Raw genomic sequence first — 23,190 nt, forward strand, 5'->3', positions numbered from 1 at the left:
AGTCCTCCCAGCTCTGTTTCCATCTCTCTGAGCCCTCAGTCCTCCCAGCTCTATGTTTCCATCTCTCTGAACCCTCCATCTTCCCAGCTATATGTTTCCAAGTCACTCAAGTCATCCTGGTTTCCATAGCAGCAGCTCCCTAAGCGGGTACCCATGCAGACAGACCCAGCCAGGGATTTGATGTCAACTCGTGATCTGTCTTAAAGATGAGACCTGCAGTGATGTAGTAGTTGAGACTATAGGGGTTCTCAATGTTATAAAATCCTGACCTTGGAATGTCATGGTTCTATCTGAACAGAACAAGGCTGTGTCAATAACTCAGTTCAACAAGGCTGTGTTGATAACTCAGTTTAACAAGGCTGTGTCGATAACTCAGTTTAACAAGGCTGTGTCAATAACTCAGTTTAACAAGGCTGTGTCAATAACTCAGTTTTGACAAGAATGCATATCGAACGTTATCATTCCAAGCTCTCGAAAGGTTGTTAATTTTTCTATTCAACTAATGACCTCTTCCTTTATTTTGTCTTGCAGCAATGTGGACACTGACGAGCTGTGTGGTAAGTTAGACTCACATTTGATACAGCAAAATTGACTTTGATTAATTTTATCATGACAACAACTACATATTAGTGAAGTAAACGTCAAAAGTGATGCATTGTTTTGGCAGAAGTGCACTAGATCAGATACATACTGTGTCTGTTTTGGCAGGAGTGCACTAGAACAGATACATACTGTGTCTGTTTTGGCAGAAGTGCACTAGATCAGATTACATACTGTGTCTGTTTTGGCAGGAGTGCACTAGACCAGATACATACTGTGTCTGTTTTGGCAGGAGTGCACTAGACCAGATACATACTGTGTCTGTTTTGGCAGGAGTGCACTAGATCAGATACATACTGTGTCTGTTTTGGCTTTGTCATTATGGGGGACTCTGTGTAGATATCCATTTTAGAATAAGGCTGTAACGTAACAAAATGTTGAAAAAGTCAAGGGGTCTGAATACTTTCCAAATGCACACGTACATTCTCACATCATTCCCATTTAAACCAGTCAGTCCATCATACCGGAATACACTAAAAACACAGAGGACATTGATACATGAACTAACAACGACCGCTGTCCCAACTGCACTAGATAGATAAGTGCATATACCGATACGATGTACTTCTCATTTAGTAGTCCAACAGCACATGGAACGAATAAATGTTTAAACACGTTCTTCTTGGCCATCGGCATTCTGAAGAGGGAAGCTTCTAGAACTGAGGGTGTAGAGGGAGGGGTTGCCAACGACAGCCTGTGCCTTCCTTTTGGTTGCCTTGTGGAACAGACTGCTCAAATGTGCTTGTGGTTGACCAATTACTTTGCTGGCTGTGTTCACTATTCTGGTCAGTTTGCTTTTGCTCCTCACGCTCAGATTACCAGACTGTCATATTGACCCTTGTCCACCAGCTCAGATTACCAGACTGTCATATTGATCCTCTCCACCAGCCCAGATTACCAGACTGTCATATTAATCCTCTCCACCAGCTCAGATTACCAGACTGTCATATTGAACGTGAGGATCCTCTCCACCAAGCTGCTGTTCATCCTCCAGAACATCCTGGCTGACCCCAAACCCATTCAATTTCCTGATTTAAAACAGGCTGTGGTTTTCCTTTAAAAAAAATACAGTCTACATTTTATGTAAATCTCCGCTTGTTCTCAAATTGTGTCCCTAGGTATTTAAAACACTCAACCACCTCCGTTGGTTGGTCGTTCAGAGAGAGTGGTTGGGACGTTGGTAAGGTGTTGCTTTGTCTCCACATTGATGTGGAGGGCCACTTGACCGGCACCATTCTTGAAGGTTGTTGGTCTGTTTATAAATAGCTGTCCCCAGCTGACGTAGCATCTTTAATAAAGAGCCCCACCAGAGCCATGTCATCCACGTTAAAAAGACTCGCATTGTTTACTTGGATCTTCTTCTCATTGGTGAAGATGGAGAGAAACAACGGTGAAAGGACACACCCCTGGGGCGCCCCTGTGTTCAGGTCAGTTCATCAGAGAGGGCCCCCTGTGTACAGGTCAGTTCATCAGAGAGAGGACACATCCCTGGGGCCCCCCTGTGTTCAGGTCAGTTCATCAGAGAGAGGACACACCCCTGGGGTGCCCCTGTGTTCAAGGTCAGTTCATCAGAGAGAGGACACATCCCTGGGGCCCCCCTGTGTTCAGGGTCAGTTCATCAGAGAGAGGACACACCCCTGGGGTGCCCCTGTGTTCAAGGTCAGTTCATCAGAGAGAGGACACACCCCTGGGGCCCCCCTGTGTTCAGGGTCAGTTCATCAGAGAGGGGCACCTGTGTTCAGGTCAGTTCCTCAGAGAGGGCCCCCTGTGTTCAGGTCAGTTCATCAGAGAGAGAACACATCCCTGGGGCCCCCCTGTGTTCAGGGTCAGTTCATCAGAGAGGGGCACCTGTGTACAGGTCAGTTCATCAGAGAGGGCCCCCTGTGTTCAGGTCAGTTCCTCAGAAAGGGCCCCCTGTGTTCAGGTCAGTTCATCAGAGAGAGGACACATCCCTGGGGCCCCCCTGTGTTCAGGGTCAGTTCATCAGAGAGAGGACACACCCCTGGGGTGCCCCTGTGTTCAGGGTCAGTTCATCAGAGAGAGGACACACCCCTGGGGCCCCCCTGTGTTCAGGGTCAGTTCATCAGAGAGAGGACACACCCCTGGGGTGCCCCTGTGTTCAAGGTCAGTTCATCAGAGAGAGGACACACCCCTGGGGCCCCCCTGTGTTCAGAGTCAGTTCATCAGAGAGAGGACACACCCCTGGGGTGCCCCTGTGTTCAAGGTCAGTTCATCAGAGAGAGGACACATCCCTGGGGCCCCCCTGTGTTCAGGGTCAGTTCATCAGAGAGAGGACACACCCCTGGGGCCCCCCTGTGTTCAGGGTCAGTTCATCAGAGAGAGGACACACCCCTGGGGTGCCCCTGTGTTCAAGGTCAGTTCATCAGAGAGAGGACACACCCCTGGGGCCCCCCTGTGTTCAGGGTCAGTTCATCAGAGAGGGGCCCCTGTGTACAGGTCAGGTCATCAGAGAGGGGACACATCCCTGGGGCCCCCCTGTGTTCAGGGTCAGTTCATCAGAGAGAGGACACACCCCTGGGGTGCCCCTGTGTTCAAGGTCAGTTCATCAGAGAGAGGACACATCCCTGGGGCCCCCCTGTGTTCAGGGTCAGTTCATCAGAGAGAGGACACACCCCTGGGGTGCCCCTGTGTTCAAGGTCAGTTCATCAGAGAGAGGACACATCCCTGGGGCCCCCCTGTGTTCAGGGTCAGTTCATCAGAGAGAGGACACATCCCTGGGGTGCCCCTGTGTTCAAGGTCAGTTCATCAGAGAGAGGACACACCCCTGGGGCCCCCCTGTGTTCAGGGTCAGTTCATCAGAGAGGGGCCCCTGTGTACAGGTCAGTTCATCAGAGAGGGGACACATCCCTGGGGCCCCCCTGTGTTCAGGGTCAGTTCATCAGAGAGAGGACACACCCCTGGGGTGCCCCTGTGTTCAAGGTCAGTTCATCAGAGAGAGGACACATCCCTGGGGCCCCCCTGTGTTCAGGGTCAGTTCATCAGAGAGAGGACACACCCCTGGGGTGCCCCTGTGTTCAAGGTCAGTTCATCAGAGAGGGACACACCCCTGGGGCCCCCTGTGTTCAGGGTCAGTTCCTCAGAGAGGGCCCCCTGAGAGAGAGGCCCTGTTCATGAGGCCCCCTGGGTCAGTTCCTCAGTCAGTTCATCAGAGAGAGGACACACCCCTGGGGTGCCCCTGTGTTCAAGGTCAGTTCATCAGAGAGAGGACACACCCCTGGGGTGCCCCTGTGTTCAAGGTCAGTTCATCAGAGAGAGGACACATCCCTGGGGCCCCCCTGTGTTCAGGGTCAGTTCATCAGAGAGAGGACACACCCCTGGGGTGCCCCTGTGTTCAAGGTCAGTTCATCAGAGAGAGGACACACCCCTGGGGCCCCCCTGTGTTCAGGGTCAGTTCCTCAGAGAGGGCCCCCTGTGTTCAGGTCAGTTCATGAGAGAGAGGCCCTGTTCATGAGGCCCCCCTGTCTTCAGGTCAGTTCATCAGAGAGAGGACACACCCCTGGGGTGCCCCTGTGTTCAAGGTCAGTTCATCAGAGAGAGGACACACCCCTGGGGCCCCCCTGTGTTCAGGGTCAGTTCCTCAGAGAGGGGCCCCTGTGTACAGGTCAGTTCATCAGAGAGGGGACACATCCCTGGGGCCCCCCTGTGTTCAGGGTCAGTTCATCAGAGAGAGGACACACCCCTGGGGTGCCCCTGTGTTCAAGGTCAGTTCATCAGAGAGAGGACACACCCCTGGGGCCCCCCTGTGTTCAGGGTCAGTTCCTCAGAGAGGGCCCCCTGTGTTCAGGTCAGTTCATGAGAGAGAGGCCCTGTTCATGAGGCCCCCCTGTGTTCAGGTCAGTTCATCAGAGAGAGGACACGCCCCTGGGGCACCCCTGTGTTCAGGGTCAGTTCCTCAGAGAGGGCCCCCTGTGTTCAGGTCAGTTCATCAGAGAGAGGACACACCCCTGGGGCCCCCCTGTGTTCAGGGTCAGTTCATCAGAGAGGGGCCCCTGTGTACAGGTCAGTTCATCAGAGAGGGGACACATCCCTGGGGCCCCCCTGTGTTCAGGGTCAGTTCATCAGAGAGAGGACACACCCCTGGGGTGCCCCTGTGTTCAAGGTCAGTTCATCAGAGAGAGGACACATCCCTGGGGCCCCCCTGTGTTCAGAGTCAGTTCATCAGAGAGAGGACACACCCCTGGGGTGCCCCTGTGTTCAAGGTCAGTTCATCAGAGAGAGGACACACCCCTGGGGCCCCCCTGTGTTCAGGGTCAGTTCCTCAGAGAGGGCCCCCTGTGTTCAGGGTCAGTTCATCAGAGAGGGCCCTCTGTGTTCAGGGTCAGTTCATCAGAGAGGGCCCCCTGTGTTCAGGTCAATTCATGAGAGAGAGGCCCTGTTCATGAGGGCCCCCTGTGTTCAGGGTCAGTTCATCAGAGAGGGCCCATTCATGAGGGCCCTCTGTGTTCAGGTCAGTTCATCAGAGAGGGCCCCCTGTGTTCAGGGTCAGTTCATCAGAGAGGCCCCATTCATGAGGGCCCTCTGTGTTCAGGGTCAGTTCATCAGAGAGGCCCCATTCATGAGGGCCCTCTGTGTTCAGGTCAGTTCATGAGAGAGAGGCCCTGTTCATGAGGCCCCCCTGTGTTCAGGTCAGTTCATCAGAGAGAGGACACACCCCTGGGGCACCCCTGTGTTCAGGGTCAGTTCCTCAGAGAGGGCCCCCTGTGTTCAGGTCAGTTCATCAGAGAGAGGACACATCCCTGGGGTGCCCCTGTGTTCAGGTCAGTTCATCAGAGAGAGGACACACCCCTGGGGCCCCCCTGTGTTCAGGGTCAGTTCATCAGAGAGGGGCCCCTGTGTACAGGTCAGTTCATCAGAGAGGGGACACATCCCTGGGGCCCCCCTGTGTTCAGGGTCAGTTCATCAGAGAGAGGACACACCCCTGGGGTGCCCCTGTGTTCAAGGTCAGTTCATCAGAGAGAGGACACATCCCTGGGGCCCCCCTGTGTTCAGGGTCAGTTCATCAGAGAGAGGACACACCCCTGGGGTGCCCCTGTGTTCAAGGTCAGTTCATCAGAGAGAGGACACACCCCTGGGGCCCCCCTGTGTTCAGGGTCAGTTCCTCAGAGAGGGCCCCCTGTGTTCAGGGTCAGTTCATCAGAGAGGGCCCTCTGTGTTCAGGGTCAGTTCATCAGAGAGGGCCCCCTGTGTTCAGGTCAATTCATGAGAGAGAGGCCCTGTTCATGAGGGCCCCCTGTGTTCAGGGTCAGTTCATCAGAGAGGGCCCATTCATGAGGGCCCTCTGTGTTCAGGTCAGTTCATCAGAGAGGGCCCCCTGTGTTCAGGGTCAGTTCATCAGAGAGGCCCCATTCATGAGGGCCCTCTGTGTTCAGGGTCAGTTCATCAGAGAGGCCCCATTCATGAGGGCCCTCTGTGTTCAGGGTCAGTTCATGAGAGAGGGCCCTCTGTGTTCAGGTCAGTTCATCAGAGAGGGCCCCCTGTGTTCAGGTCAGTTCATGAGAGAGAGGCCCTGTTCATGAGGCCCCCCTGTCTTCAGGTCAGTTCATCAGAGAGAGGACACACCCCTGGGGTGCCCCTGTGTTCAAGGTCAGTTCATCAGAGAGAGGACACACCCCTGGGGCCCCCCTGTGTTCAGGGTCAGTTCCTCAGAGAGGGGCCCCTGTGTACAGGTCAGTTCATCAGAGAGGGGACACATCCCTGGGGCCCCCCTGTGTTCAGGGTCAGTTCATCAGAGAGAGGACACACCCCTGGGGTGCCCCTGTGTTCAAGGTCAGTTCATCAGAGAGAGGACACACCCCTGGGGCCCCCCTGTGTTCAGGGTCAGTTCCTCAGAGAGGGCCCCCTGTGTTCAGGTCAGTTCATGAGAGAGAGGCCCTGTTCATGAGGCCCCCCTGTGTTCAGGTCAGTTCATCAGAGAGAGGACACACCCCTGGGGCACCCCTGTGTTCAGGGTCAGTTCCTCAGAGAGGGCCCCCTGTGTTCAGGTCAGTTCATCAGAGAGAGGACACACCCCTGGGGCCCCCTGTTCAGGGTTCAGGGGGGCCCTCAGTTCATCAGAGAGGGGACACATCCCTTGGGCCCCCCTGTGTTCACACAGAGAGAGGACACCCCCTGGGGTGCCCCTGTGTTCAAGGTCAGTTCATCAGAGAGGGACACATCCCTGGGGCCCCCCTGTGTTCAGAGTCAGTTCATCAGAGAGAGGACACACCCCTGGGGTGCCCCTGTGTTCAAGGTCAGTTCATCAGAGAGAGGACACACCCCTGGGGCCCCCCTGTGTTCAGGGTCAGTTCCTCAGAGAGGGCCCCCTGTGTTCAGGGTCAGTTCATCAGAGAGGGCCCTCTGTGTTCAGGGTCAGTTCATCAGAGAGGGCCCCCTGTGTTCAGGTCAATTCATGAGAGAGAGGCCCTGTTCATGAGGGCCCCCTGTGTTCAGGGTCAGTTCATCAGAGAGGGCCCATTCATGAGGGCCCTCTGTGTTCAGGTCAGTTCATCAGAGAGGGCCCCCTGTGTTCAGGGTCAGTTCATCAGAGAGAGGACACACCCCTGGGGCCCCCCTGTGTTCAGGGTCAGTTCATCAGAGAGGGCCCCCTGTGTTCAGGTCAATTCATGAGAGAGAGGCCCTGTTCATGAGGGCCCCCTGTGTTCAGGGTCAGTTCATCAGAGAGGGCCCATTCATGAGGGCCCTCTGTGTTCAGGTCAGTTCATCAGAGAGGGCCCCCTGTGTTCAGGTCAGTTCATCAGAGAGAGGACACATCCCTGGGGTGCCCCTGTGTTCAGGTCAGTTCATCAGAGAGAGGACACACCCCTGGGGCCCCCCTGTGTTCAGGGTCAGTTCATCAGAGAGGGGCCCCTGTGTACAGGTCAGTTCATCAGAGAGGGGACACATCCCTGGGGCCCCCCTGTGTTCAGGGTCAGTTCATCAGAGAGAGGACACACCCCTGGGGTGCCCCTGTGTTCAAGGTCAGTTCATCAGAGAGAGGACACATCCCTGGGGCCCCCCTGTGTTCAGGGTCAGTTCATCAGAGAGAGGACACACCCCTGGGGTGCCCCTGTGTTCAAGGTCAGTTCATCAGAGAGAGGACACACCCCTGGGGCCCCCCTGTGTTCAGGGTCAGTTCCTCAGAGAGGGCCCCCTGTGTTCAGGGTCAGTTCATCAGAGAGGGCCCTCTGTGTTCAGGGTCAGTTCATCAGAGAGGGCCCCCTGTGTTCAGGTCAATTCATGAGAGAGAGGCCCTGTTCATGAGGGCCCCCTGTGTTCAGGGTCAGTTCATCAGAGAGGGCCCATTCATGAGGGCCCTCTGTGTTCAGGTCAGTTCATCAGAGAGGCCCCATTCATGAGGGCCCTCTGTGTTCAGGGTCAGTTCATCAGAGAGGCCCCATTCATGAGGGCCCTCTGTGTTCAGGGTCAGTTCATGAGAGAGGGCCCTCTGTGTTCAGGTCAGTTCATCAGAGAGGGCCCCCTGTGTTCAGGGTCAGTCCATTCATGAGGACCCTCTAAAATCAATAAATAAAATGTGATGATATGATTTAGCATGTTGAAGGGGACTAGTCACCATGTTCACCAAGGTCAGGGTAGCATCCTCAGTCCCCCAGCATGTTGAAGGGGACTAGCCACCATGTTCACCAAGGTCAGGGTAGCATCCTCAGTCCCCCAGCATGTTGAAGGGGACTAGCCACCATGTTCACCAAGGTCAGGGTAGCATCCTCAGTCCCCCAGCATGTTGACGGGGACTAGCCACCATGTTCAGCAAGGTCAGGGTAGGATCCTCAGTCCCCCAGCATGTTGAAGGGGACTAGTCACCATGTTCACCAAGGTCAGGGTAGCATCCTCAGTCCCCCTCTGTGATATGATGTAGCATGTTGAAGGGGACTAGTCACCATGTTCACCAAGGTCAGGGTAGCATCCTCAGTCCCCCAGCATGTTGAAGGGGACTAGTCACCATGTTCACCAAGGTCAGGGTAGCATCCTCAGTCCCCCAGCATGTTGAAGGGGACTAGTCACCATGTTCACCAAGGTCAGGGTAGCATCCTCAGTCCCCCAGCATGTTGAAGGGGACTAGCCACCATGTTCACTAAGGTCAGGGTAGCATCCTCAGTCCCCCTCTGTGCTTAATAGTAATAGGCAACCTATAACGGGTCCTGTTGATTTTCTATGGACAGGGTAAGGTGCTCACTTTCAACACTTTCCATGCATTTGGCAAAAAGGGGCGTGAGGGTCACAAGACGAATGTCATTTGGTGATTTGGCCCCTGACTTCTTAGGCACCGGTACGATGGTCGACGCCTTCCAGGAGTCTGTCCAGGTGCTCAGCAGGAAGTTACAACAGTCGTGAGAAGACGCCCTTGAGCTGGTCGGCCCCGTAGTCCGTCTGGAGCTTTGCGTGGCTTAGTATTTGTCAAGCATGAGGCCATTTTGTTCTCTGTTATCTGGACAGGAGAGGATTTGAGGGGATGCTCTCACATATTCGTTTTTCGTTCGTCGGTGTCAAATTACAGTTCATGTTGTTTCCAGAGGATGAACAGTCTGAAATGTTATTGTTCTCTTTTCCTTTCTCCTCCCATCATTGCATTAAGCCCCTCCCATGCTTGTCTTGGATTGGCTGGACAGAATCTCTGCTTTCCATATTTTTTGTCGGGAAACACACTCAGTAACCATTGTTCCTGTTCCCAAGAAAGCTAAGGTAACTGAGCTAAACGACTACCGCCCCGTAGCACTCACTTCCGTCATCATGAAGTGCTTTGAGAGACTAGTCAAGGACCATATCACCTCCACCCTACCTGACACCCTAGACCCACTCCAATTTGCTTACCGCCCAAATAGGTCCACAGACGATGCAATCTCAACCACACTGCACACTGCCCTAACCCACCTGGACAAGAGGAATACCTATGTGAGAATGCTGTTCATCGACTACAGCTCGGCATTCAACACCATAGTACCCTCCAAGCTCGTCATCAAGCTCGAGACCCTGGGTCTCGACCCCGCCCTGTGCAACTGGGTACTGGACTTCCTGACGGGCCGCCCCCAGGTGGTGAGGGTAGGCAACAACATCTCCTCCCCGCTGATCCTCAACACGGGGGCCCCACAAGGGTGCGTTCTGAGCCCTCTCCTGTACTCCCTGTTCACCCACGACTGCGTGGCCACGCACGCCTCCAACTCAATCATCAAGTTTGCGGACGACACAACAGTGGTAGGCTTGATTACCAACAACGACGAGACGGCCTACAGGGAGGAGGTGAGGGCCCTCGGAGTGTGGTGTCAGGAAAATAACCTCACACTCAACGTCAACAAAACTAAGGAGATGATTGTGGACTTCAGGAAACAGCAGAGGGAACACCCCCCTATCCACATCGATGGAACAGTAGTGGAGAGGGTAGCTAGTTTTAAGTTCCTCGGCATACACATCACAGACAAACTGAATTGGTCCACTCACACTGACAGCGTCGTGAAGAAGGCGCAACAGCGCCTATTCAACCTCAGGAGGCTGAAGAAATTTGGCTTGTCACCAAAAGCACTCACAAACTTCTACAGATGCACAATCGAAAGCATCCTGGCGGGCTGTATCACCGCCTGGTACGGCAACTGCTCCGCCCTCAACCGTAAGGCTCTCCAGAGGGTAGTGAGGACTGCACAACGCATCACCGGGGGCAAACTACCTGCCCTCCAGGACACCTACACCACCCGTTGTTACAGGAAGGCCATAAAGATCATCAAGGACATCAACCACCCGAACCACTGCCTGTTCACCCCGCTATCATCCAGAAGGCGAGGTCAGTACAGGTGCATCAAAGCTGGGACCGAGAGACTGAAAAACAGCTTCTATCTCAAGGCCATCAGACTGTTAAACAGCCACCACTAACATTGAGTGGCTGCTGCCAACACACTGTCATTGACACTGACCCAACTCCAGCCATTTTAATAATGGGAATTGATGGGAAATGATGTAAATATATCACTAGCCACTTTAAACAATGCTACCTTATATAATGTTACTTACCCTACATTATTCATCTCATATGCATATGTATATACTGTACTCTACATCATCGACTGCATCCTTATGTAACACATGTATCACTAGCCACTTTAACTATGCCACTTTGTTTACTTTGTCTACACACTCATCTCATCTGTATATACTGTACTCGATACCATCTACTGTATGCTGCTCTGTACCATCACTCATTCATATATCCTTATGTACATGTTCCTTATCCCCTTACACTGTGTATAAGACAGTAGTTTTGGAATTGTTAGTTAGATTACTTGTTGGTTATCACTGCATTGTCGGAACTAAAAGCACAAGCATTTCGCTACACTCGCATTTAACATCTGCTAACCATGTGTATGTGACAAATAAAATTTGATTTGATTTGATTTGATTTGATATCCTCCCAGATCTGGGAGTATGATGTAATGCTGTCTGTCAACTAGTGGGGATCCGTTCACCAATCAAAGTACACCTCCCCGGGCTGTGACCTCACCTCCCCGGGCTGTGACCTCACCTCCCCGGGCTGTGACCTCACCTCCCCGGGCTGTGACATCACCTCCCCGGGCTGTGACCTCACCTCCCCGGGCTGTGACCTCACCTCCCCGGGCTGTGACCTCACCTCCCCGGGCTGTGACCTCACCTGATTTCACGGTGGGGTACTCTGCAGACTGCCTTGTATCCTCTACGTTGCCATGACGCTGGTCCAGGATGCGAGTGGAGCGAGTTGGACAGGTGACGTACTGTTTCAGAGTGGGGAGAGCGTATTAAAATCCCCAAGCACAAATACTCTCTGGTCAGTTGATCGTGAAAGGGATTGAACCCGTCTGTAATCCTGTTAGCTGCTTCCTTATTGGTCCAGGCACATGGACCAGAATAATGGATCCAGATAGAATGGCCTGAATGATACAAAGAGAATCTCACAGTCTCTGGTGCACACTTGTTCAATCACAGGACACTGCTTGGCCCAAGTATTATCTACAAAGATACATAGCCCCGCCCCTCCCCCGCCCCTGCCTCCACCTATTGATTTATGTGACATTGTTTCGTCTCGATCTGCTCTAATGACAGTGTATCAATCAATGTTCACATCAATATTGTCCTCGCTGAGCCAGGTTTCTGTAAAGCAGGTTAAATCAGGTCTCCTTAAGTCCTCTCCAATTCCTTATTTAGTGACAGCACATTTCACAGGCAGATCCCTGGGAGCAGGTGATGACTTCCTGCCTCCGTAGTTCCTGGCACTGCCTCTTCAGCCTCGCTTTTTCTTAGTTTCCCTTTTTGACTTTTGTATTCTGTTCTACTGTATTCTGTTCTACTGTATTCTGTTCTACTGTATTCTATTCTACTGTATTCTGTTCTACTGTATTCTGTTCTACTGTATTCTATTCTACTGTATTCTGTTCTACTGTATTCTGTTCTACTGTATTCTATTCTACTGTATTCTGTTCTATATGCCATAGTCTATGCTGCTCGTCCTAATATTAATATATCCTTAATTCCATTTCTTTACTTTAGATTTGTGTGTATTGTTGTGAAATTGTTAGATATTACTGCACCGTCGGAGCTAGAAACACAATCATTTCACTACACCCGCAATAACATCTGCTAAACACGTTTATGTGACCAATAAAATGTGATTTGATTTGATCAGGCAAGGCAATGCTGTTTTGGAGAGTGTGAGCTTTATCTGGACAGGAGAGCAGGAACTCGGGGGAGTAGGCAATCGTCATTAACTCACTGAATCCATACAACCTCCGGTAGTGATTGTAAACTTTTCCGCATATTACAGCGATTGGGATTAAGGTCGTCACACATTTGTATTTATTATGGATCCCCATTAGTTCCTGCCAAGGCAGCAGCTACTCTTCCTGGGGTTTATTATGGATCCCCATTAGTTCCTGTCAAGGCAGCAGCTACTCTTCCTGGGGTTTATTATGGATCCCCATTAGTTCCTGCCAAGGCAGCAGCTACTCTTCCTGGGGTTTATTATGGATCCCCATTAGTTCCTGCCAAGGCAGCAGCTACTCTTCCTGGGGTTTATTATGGATCCCCATTAGTTCCTGTCAAGGCAGCAGCTACTCTTCCTGGGGTTTATTATGGATCCCCATTAGTTCCTTCCAAGGCAGCAGCTACTCTTCCTGGGGTTTATTATGGATCCCCATTAGTTATTGTCAAGGCAGCAGCTACTCTTCCTGGGGTTTATTGTGGATCCCCATTAGTTCCTGTCAAGGAAAGCAGCTACTCTTCCTGGGGTTTATTATGGATCCCCATTAGTTCCTGCCAAGGCAGCAGCAACTCTTCCTGGGGTTTATTATGGATCCCCATTATTTCCTGCCAAGGCAGCAGCTACTCTTCCTGGGGTTTATTATGGATCCCCATTAGTTCCTGCCAAGGCAGCAGCTACTCTTCCTGGGGTTTATTATGGATCCCCATTAGTGGCCCGTTCCTGTAGGTTCATGCTCTACAACATCCGCAGAGTACGACCCTGCCTCACACAGGAAGCTACTCTTCCCAGGCACTTGTCATCTCCCGTCTGGATTACTGCAACTTGTTGGCTGGGCTCCTGTGCCATTAAACCCCTACAACTCATCCAGAACGCTAGCCCGTCCTGGTGTTCAACCTTCCCAAGTTCTCTCACGTCACCCCGCTCCTCCGCTCTCTCCACTGGCTTCCAGTTGAAGCTCGCATCCGCTACAAGACCATGGTGCTTGCCTACGGAGCTGTGAGGGGAACGGCACCTCAGTACCTCCAGGCTCTGATCAGGCCCTACACCCAAATAAGGGCACTGCGTTCATCCACCTCTGGCCTGCTCGCCTCCCTACCACTGAGGAAGTACAGTTCCCGCTCAGCCCAGTCAAAACTGTTCGCTGCTCTGGCTCCCCAATGGTGGAACAAACTCCCTCATGACGCCAGGACAGCGGAGTCAATCACCACCTTCCGGAGACACCTGAAACCCCACCTCTTTAAGGAATACCTAGGATAGGATAAAGTAATCCTTCTCACCCCCCTTAAAATATGTAGATGCACTATTGTAAAGTGGCTGTTCCACTGGATGTCATAAGGTGAATGCACCAATTTGTAAGTCGCTCTGGATAAGAGCGTCTGCTAAATGACTTAAATGTAAATGTAAATGTAAATGTAGTTCCTGCCAAGGCAGCAGCTACTCTTCCTGGGGTCTATTATGGATCCCCATTAGTTCCTGCCAAGGCAGCAGCTACTCTTCCTGTGGTTTATTATGGATCCCCATTAGTTCCTTCCAAGGCAGCAGCTACTCTTCCCTGGGTTTATTATGGATCCCCATTAGTTCCTGTCAGGGCAGCAGCTACTCTTCCTGGGGTTTATTATGGATCCCCATTAGTTCCTGCCAAGGCAGCAGCTACTCTTCCTGGGGTTTATCGTGTGTGTGTGTATGTGTGTGTGTGTGTATGTGTGTGTGTGTGTGTGTATGTGTGTGTGTGTGTGCATGTGTCTGTGCCAATGGTTGTGTCTCTTAACAGTCCCCGCTGTTTCCATGAGGTGTATTTCTATCTGTTTTTGAAATCTGATTCTCCTGCTGCATCTATGTAGTATATGTAGTAGTTCTCCATGGCTCTATGTAGTACCGTTCACCTCCCATAGCCTGTTCTGGACTTGGGGACTGTGAAGAGACCTCTGGTGGCATGTCTTGTGGGGTTTGCATGGGTGTCTGAGCTGTGTGCCAGTAGTTCAAACAGACAGCTCGGTACATTCAACATGTCAATACCTCTCATAAATACAAGTAGTGATGAAGTCAATATCTCCTCCACTTTGACCCAGGAGAGATTGACATGCATATTATTAATATTAGCTCTGTGTATATCCAAGGGCCGTGCTGCCCTGTTCTGAGCCAATTGCAATTTTCCTAAGTCCCTCTGTGGCACCTGACCACACGACTGAACAGTAGTCCAGGTGTGACAAAACTAGATTCTGTAGGACCTGCCTTGTTGATAGGGTTGTTAAGAAGGAAGAAACGAGGGCCTGTAGGACCTGCCTTGTTGATAGTGTTATTAAGAAGGCAGAAACGAGGGCCTGTAGGACCTGCCTTGTTGATAGGGTTGTTAAGAAGGTGGAAACTATGGCCTGTAGGACCTGCCTTGTTGATAGTGTTGTTAAGAAGGTAGAAACTAGGACCTGCCTTGTTGATAGTGTTGTTAAGAACGTAGAAACTAGGGCCTGTAGGACCTGCCTTGTTGATAGTGTTGTTAAGAAGGTAGAAACTAGGGCCTGTAGGACCTGCCTTGTTGATAGTGCTGTTAAGAAGGTAGAAACTAGGGCTTGTAGGACATGCCTTGTTGATAGTGTTGTTAAGAAGGTAGAAACTAGGGCTTGTAGGTCATGCCTTGTTGATAGTGTTGTTAAGAAGGTAGAAACTAGGGCCTGTAGGACCTGCCTTGTTGATAGTGCTGTTAAGAAGGTAGAAACTAGGGTCTGTAGGGCCTGCCTTGTTGATAGTGCTGTTAAGAAGGTAGAAACTAGGGCCTGTAGGACCTGCCTTGTTGATAGTGTTGTTAAGAAGGTAGAAACTAGGACCTGTTGGACCTGCCTTGTTGATAGTGATGTTTAGAAGGTAGAAACTAGGACCTGCCTTGTTGATAGTGTTGTTAAGAAGGTAGAAACTAGGGCTTGTAGGACCTGCCTTGTTGATAGTGTTGTTAAGAAGGTAGAACCTAGGACCTGTAGGACCTGCCTTGTTGATAGTGATGTTTAGAAGGTAGAAACTAGGACCTGCCTTGTTGATAGTGATGTTTAGAAGGTAGAAACTAGGACCTGCCTTGTTGATAGTGATGTTTAGAAGGTAGAAACTAGGACCTGCTTTGTTGATAGTGTTGTTAAGAAGGTAGAAACTAGGGCTTGTAGGACCTGCCTTGTTGATAGTGATGTTTAGAAGGTAGAAACTAGGACCTGCCTTGTTGATAGTGATGTTTAGAAGGTAGAAACTAGGACCTGCCTTGTTGATAGTGTTGTTAAGAAGGTAGAAACTAGGGCTTGTAGGACCTGCCTTGTTGATAGTGTTGTTAAGAAGGTAGAATCTAGGACCTGTAGGACCTGCCTTGTTGATAGTGTTGTTAAGAAGGTAGAAACTAGGACCTGTAGGACCTGCCTTGTTCATAGTGTTATTAAGAAGGCAGAGTCGAGGGCCTGTAGGACCTGCCTTGTTGATAGTGATGTTTAGAAGGTAGAAACTAGGACCTGCCTTGTTGATAGTGTTGTTAAGAAGGTAGAAACTAGGGCTTGTAGGACCTGCCTTGTTGATAGTGTTGTTAAGAAGGTAGAAACTAGGACCTGTAGGACCTGCCTTGTTGATAGTGATGTTTAGAAGGTAGAAACTAGGACCTGCCTTGTTGATAGTGATGTTTAGAAGGTAGAAACTAGGACCTGCCTTGTTGATAGTGTTGTTAAGAAGGTAGAAACTAGGGCTTGTAGGACCTGCCTTGTTGATAGTGATGTTTAGAAGGTAGAAACTAGGACCTGCCTTGTTGATAGTGATGTTTAGAAGGTAGAAACTAGGACCTGCCTTGTTGATAGTGTTGTTAAGAAGGTAGAAACTAGGGCTTGTAGGACATGTCTTGTTGATAGTGTTGTTAAGAAGGTAGAAACTAGGGTCTGTAGGGCCTGCCTTGTTGATAGTGTTGTTAAGAAGGTAGAAACTAGGACCTGTAGGACCTGCCTTGTTGATAGTGCTGTTAAGAAGGTAGAAACTAGGGCCTGTAGGACCTGCCTTGATGATAGTGTTGTTAAGAAGGTAGAAACTAGGACCTGTTGGACCTGCCTTGTTGATAGTGCTGTTAAGAAGGTAGAAACTAGGGTCTGTAGGGCCTGCCTTGTTGATAGTGTTGTTAAGAAGGTAGAAACTAGGACCTGTAGGACCTGCCTTGTTGATAGTGCTGTTAAGAAGGTAGAAACTAGGACCTGTAGGACCTGCCTTGTTGATAGTGTTGTTAAGAAGGTAGAAACTAGGACCTGCCTTGTTGGTAGTGCGGTTAAGAAGGTAGACACTAGGGCCTGTAGGACCTGCCTTGTTGATAGTGTTGTTAAGAAGGTAGAAACTAGGGCCTGTAGGACCTGCCTTGTTGATAGTGTTGTTAAGAAGGTAGAAACTAGGGCCTGCCTTGTTGATAGTGTTGTTAAGAAGGTAGAAACTAGGGCCTGTAGGACCTGCCTTGTTGATAGTGTTGTTAAGAAGGTAAAAACTAGGGCCTGTAGGACCTGCCTTGTTGATAGTGTTGTTAAGAAGGTAGAAACTAGGGCCTGTAGGACCTGCCTTGTTGATAGTGTTGTTAAGAAGGTAGAAACTAGGGCCTGTAGGACCTGCCTTGTTGATAGTGCTGTTAAGAAGGTAGAAACTAGTTCCTGTAGGACCTGCCTTGTTGATAGTGATGTTAAGAAAGTAGAAACTAGGGCCTGTAGGACCTGCCTTGTTGATAGTGTTGTTAAGAAGGTAGAAACTAGGGCTTGTAGGACATGCCTTGTTGATAGTGTTGTTAAGAAGGTAGAAACTAGGGCTTGTAGGACATGCCTTGTTGATAGTGTTGTTAAGAAGGTAGAAACTAGGGCTTGTAGGACAGGCCTTGTTGATAGTGTTGTTAAGAAGGTAGAAACTAGGGCTTGTAGGACATGCCTTGTTGATAGTGTTGTTAAGAAGGTAGAAACTAGGGCCTGTAGGACCTGCCTTGATGATAGTGTTGTTAAGAAGGTAGAAACTAGGACCTGTTGGACCTGCCTTGTTGATAGTGCTGTTAACAAGGTAGAAACTAGGGTCTGTAGGGCCTGCCTTGTTGATAGTGTTGTTAAGAAGGTAGAAACTAGGACCTGTAGGACCTGCTTTGTTGATAGTGTTGTTAAGAAGGTAGAAACTAGGACCTGTAGGACCTGCCTTGTTGATAGTGTTGTTAAGAAGGTAGAAACTAGGACCTGCCTTGTTGGTAGTGCGGTTAAGAAGGTAGACACTAGGGCCTGTAGGACCTGCCTTGTTGATAGTGTTGTTAAGAAGGTAGAAACTAAGGCCTGTAGGACCTACCTTGTTGATAGTGTTGTTAAGAAGGTAGAAACTAGGACCTGCCTTGTTGAAAGTGTTGTTAAGAAGGTAGAAACTAGGGCCTGCCTTGTTGATAGTGTTGTTAAGAAGGTAGAAACTAGGACCTGTAGGACCTGCCTTGTTGATAGTGTTGTTAAGAAGGTAGAAACTAGGGCCTGTAGGACCTGCCTTGTTGATAGTGTTGTTAAGAAGGTAGAAACTAGGCCCTGCCTTGTTGATAGTGTTGTTAAGAAGGTAGAAACTAGGACCTGTAGGACCTGCCTTGTTGATAGTGTTGTTAAGAAGGTAGAAACTAGGGCCTGTCTTGTTGATAGTGTTGTTAAGAAGGTAGAAACTAGGGCCTGTAGGACCTGCCTTGTTGATAGTGCTGTTAAGAAGGTAGAAACTAGGGCCTGTAGGACCTGCCTTGTTGATAGTGCTGTTAAGAAGGTAGAAACTAGGGCCTGCAGTACCTGCCTTGTTGATAGTGCTGTTAAGAAGGTAGAAACTAGGGCCTGCAGTACCTGCCTTGTTGATAGTGCTGTTAAGAAGGTAGAAACTAGGGCCTGCAGTACCTGCCTTGTTGATAGTGCTGTTAAGAAGGTAGAAACTAGGGCCTGCAGTACCTGCCTTGTTGATAGTGTTGTTAAGAAGGTAGAAACTAGGGCCAGTAGGACCTGCCTTGTTGATAGTGCTGTTCAGAAGGTAGAGCAGCGCTTTATTATGGACAGACTTCTCCCCATCTTAGCTACTGTTGTATCAATATGTTTTGACCATGACAGTTTACAATCCAGGGTTACTCCAAGCAGTTTAGTCATCTCAACTGCCTCAATTTACACATTACAAGATTTAACTGAGGTTTAGGGTGTAGTGAATGATTTGTTCCAAATACAATGCTTTTAGTGTTAGAAATATTTAGGACTAACTTGTTCCTTGCCACCCATTCTGAAACTAACTGCAACTCTTTGTTAAGTGTTGTCATTTCAGTCGCAGTAATAGTTAACGTGTATAGTGTTGAGTCATCCGCATACATAGACACACTGGCTTTACTCAAAACCAGTGGCATGTCATTAGTAAAGATTGAACAAAGTAAAGGGCCTAAACAGCTGCCCTGGGGAATTCCTGATTCTACCTGGATAATGTTGAAGAGGCTTCCATTAAAGAACACCCTCTGTGTTCTGTTAGACAGGTAACTCTTTATCCACATTATAGCAGGGGGTGTAAATCCATAACACCCTCTGTGTTCTGTTAGACAGGTAACTCTTTATCCACATTATAGCAGGGGGTGTAAAGCCATAACACCCTCTGTGTTCTGTTAGACAGGTAACTCTTTATCCACATTATAGCAGGGGGTGTAAAGCTATAACAGCCTCTGTGTTCTGTTAGACAGGTAACTCTTTATCCACATTATAGTAGGAGGTGCCATAACACATATGTTTTTCCAGCAGCAGACTATGATCGATAATGTCAAAAGCTACACTGAAGTCTAACAAGATGCGAACAATCCACTTTCAAACTTGTATTTGGACTTAGACAAAGTCTAGTCGACAGAGATGGACGCCGACAGAGATGGCTGCCGACAGAGATGGCCGCCTTGCTTCGCGTTCCTAGGAAACTATGCAGTTTTTAGTTTTTTTACGTGTTATTTCTTACATTAGTACCCAGGTCATCTTAGGTTTCATTACATACAGTCGAGAAGAACTACTGAATATAAGATCAGCGTCAACTCACCATCAGTACGACCAAGAATATGTTTTTCGCGATGCGGATCCTGTGTTCTGCCTTTCAAACAGGACAACGGAATGGATCCTATGCAGCGACCCAATAAAACTACTCTGAAGAAGAGGGAAACGAGGCGGCCTTCTGGTCAGACTCCGGAGACGGGCACATCGTGCACCACTCCCTAGCATTCTTCTCGCCAATGTCCAGTCTCTTGACAACAAGGTTGACGAAATCCGAGCAAGGGTAGCATTCCAGAGGGACATCAGAGACTGTAACGTTCTTTGCTTCACGGAAACATGGCTCACTGGAGAGACGCTATCGGAGGCGGTGCAGTCAGCGGGTTTCTCCACGCATCGCGCCGACAGAAACAAACATCTTTCTGGTAAGAAGAGGGGCGGGGGCGTATGCCTTATGGCTAACGAGACATGGTGTGATGAAAGAAACATACAGGAACTCAAATCCTTCTGTTCACCTGATTTAGAATTCCTCACAATCAAATGTAGACCGCATTATCTACCAAGAGAATTCTCTTCGATTATAATCACAGCCGTATATATCCCCCCCCAAGCAGTCACATCGATGGCTCTGAACGAACTTTATTTGACTCTTTGCAAACTGGTAACCATTTATCCGGAGGCTGCATTCATTGTAGCTGGGGATTTTAACAAGGCTAATCTGAAAACAAGACTCCCTAAATTTTATCAGCATATCGATTGCGCAACCAGGGGTGGGAAAACCTTGGATCATTGTTACTCTAACTTCCACGACACATATAAGGCCCTGCCCCGCCCCCCTTTCGGAAAAGCTGACCACGACTCCATTTTGTTGATCCCTGCCTACAGACAGAAACTAAAACAAGAGGCTCCCACGCTGAGGTCTGTCCAACGCTGGTCCGACCAAGCTGACTCCACACTCCAAGACTGCTTCCATCACATGGACTGGGATATGTTTCGTATTGCCTCAGATAACAATATTGACGAATGCACTGATTCGGTGTGCGAGTTCATTAGAACGTGCGTTGAAGATGTCGTTCCCATAGCAAAATTCCCTAACCAGAAACCCTGGATTGATGGCAGCATTCGCGTGAAACTGAAAGCGCGAACCACTGCTTTTAATCAGGGCAAGGTGACTGGTAACATGACCGAATACAAACAGTGCAGCTATTCCCTCCGCAAGGCTATCAAACAAGCTAAGCGTCAGTACAGAGACAAAGTAGAATCTCAATTCAACGGCTCAGACACAAGAGGCTGCACTGTCTACAGTGAATCACGGACTACAAGAAGAAATTCAGCCCAGTCACGGACCAGGATGTCTTGCTCCCAGGCAGACTAAATAACTTTTTTGCCCGCTTTGAGGACAATACAGTGCCACTGACACGGCCTGCAACGAAAACATGCGGTCTCTCCTTCACTGCAGCCGAGGTGAGTAAGACATTTAAACGTGTTAACCCTCGCAAGGCTGCAGTCCCAGATGGCATCCCCAGCTGCGCCCTCAGAGCATGCGCAGACCAGCTGGCCGGTGTGTTTACAGACATATTCAATCAATCCCTATACCAGTCTGCTGTTCCCACATGCTTCAAGAGGGCCACCATTGTTCCTGTTCCCAAGAAAGCTAAGGTAACTGAGCTAAACGACTACCGCCCCGTAGCACTCACTTCCGTCATCATGAAGTGCTTTGAGAGACTAGTCAAGGACCATATCACCACCACCCTACCTGACACCCTAGACCCACTCCAATTTGCTTACCGCCCAAATAGGTCCACAGAAGATGCAATCTCAACCACACTGCACACTGCCCTAACCCATCTGGACAAGAGGAATAGCTATGTGAGAATGCTGTTCATCGACTACAGCTCGGCATTCAACACCATAGTACCCTCCAAGCTCGTCATCAAGCTCGAGACCCTGGGTCTCGACCCCGCCCTGTGCAACTGAGTACTGGACTTCCTGACGGGCCGCCCCCAGGTGGTGAGGGTAGGCAACAACATCTCCTCCCTGCTGATCCTCAACACTGGGGCCCCACAAGGGTGCGTTCTGAGCCCTCTCATGTACTCCCTGTTCACCCACGACTGCGTGGCCACGCACGCCTCCAACTCAATCATCAAGTTTGCGGACAACACAACAGTGGTAGGCTTGATTACCAACAACGACGAGACGGCCTACAGGGAGGAGGTGAGGGCCCTCGGAGTGTGGTGTCAGGAAAATAACCTCACACTCAACGTCAACAAAACTAAGGAGATGATTGTGGACTTCAGGAAACAGCAGAGGGAACACCCCCCTATCCACATCGATGTAACAGTAGTGGAGAGGGTAGCAAGTTTTAAGTTCCTCGGCATACACATCACAGACAAACTGAATTCACAGACAGCATTGTGAAGAAGGCGCAGCAGCGCATCTTCAACCTCAGGAGGCTGAAGAAATTTGGCTTGTCACCAAAAGCACTCACGAACTTCTACAGATGCACAATCGAGAGCATCCTGGCGGGCTGTATCACCGCCTGGTACGGCAACTGCTCCGCCCTCAACCGTAAGGCTCTCCAGAGGGTAGTGAGGTCTGCACAACGCATCACCGGGGGCAAACTACCTGCCCTCCAGGACACCTACACCACCCGATGTTACAGGAAGGCCATAAAGATCATCAAGGACATCAACCACCCGAGCCACTGCCTGTTCACCCCGCTATCATCCAGAAGGCGAGGTCAGTACAGGTGCATCAAAGCTGGGACCGAGAGACTGAAAAACAGCTTCTATCTCAAGGCCATCAGACTGTTAAACAGCCACCACTAACATTGAGTGGCTGCTGCCAACACACTGTCATTGACACTGACCCAACTCCAGCCACTTTAATAATGGGAATTGATGGGAAATGATGTAAATATATCACTAGCCACTTTAAACAATGCTACCTTATATAATGTTACTTACCCTACATTATTCATCTCATATGCATATGTATATACTGTACTCTACATCATCGACTGTGGTCCTGTGTAGCTCAGTTGGTAGAGCATGGCGCTTGTAACGCCAGGGTAGTGGGTTCGATCCCCGGGACCACCCATACGTAGAATGTATGCACACATGACTGTAAGTCGCTTTGGATAAAAGCGTCTGCTAAATGGCATATATTATTATTATTATATATTATCGACTGCATCCTTATGTAACACATGTATCACTAGCCACTTTAACTATGCCACTTTGTTTACTTTGTCTACACACTCATCTCATATGTATATACTGTACTCGATACCATCTACTGTATGCTGCTCTGTACCATCACTCATTCATATATCCTTATGTACATGTTCCTTATCCCTGTCATGCAGGTGAAAGAGGACCCAAAAGCGACTTAACAGAAACAGAGTTTATTTAAATCCAAACAGGGAATAACAAAAATCCTCTAGTCTGTAGAGGGGAATAACTAGAGAAGCGGCCACAGACTGCAGGTCGCTTCGGGTAGGCGCAGGCCGTAGTTGATAGAGCCACCTGCTCACACGCAGCATCTGATGAAGGCAAAAAACACGACAGGACAGGGCGAAACACAATCACAGCATGGTGAATACAAAACAAGGAACCGACGGGACAGGAACGGATCACAAAGGAATAAATAGGGACTCTAATCAGGGGAAAGGATCGGGAACAGGTGTGGGAAGACTAAATGATGATTAGGGGAATAGGAACAGCTGGGAGCAGGAACGGAACGATAGAGAGAAGAGAGAGCGAGAGAGTGAGAGAGGGAGGGGGAGAGAGAGGGATAGAAGGAGGGAAAGAACCAAATAAGACCAGCAGAGGGAAACGAATAGCATGGGGAGCACAGGGACAAGACATGATA

At 49.7% G+C, this 23,190-nt stretch overlaps 1 protein-coding gene across 1 annotated transcript in view; it reads left to right on the forward strand.

Annotated features, from left to right (window-relative positions):
- The window catches only part of necab1 (N-terminal EF-hand calcium binding protein 1), a 152,482-nt gene that overhangs the window by 33,637 nt on the left and 95,655 nt on the right, over positions 1-23,190 (forward strand). Inside the window, exon 4 of the mRNA XM_046327275.1 lies at positions 532-557. Coding sequence (XP_046183231.1) covers positions 532-557 — 26 coding nt within the window. The remainder of the gene's footprint in view (positions 1-531; positions 558-23,190) is intronic.

This window comes from Oncorhynchus gorbuscha, linkage group LG24, assembly GCF_021184085.1.
Source record: "Oncorhynchus gorbuscha isolate QuinsamMale2020 ecotype Even-year linkage group LG24, OgorEven_v1.0, whole genome shotgun sequence".
NCBI lineage: Eukaryota > Metazoa > Chordata > Actinopteri > Salmoniformes > Salmonidae > Oncorhynchus > Oncorhynchus gorbuscha.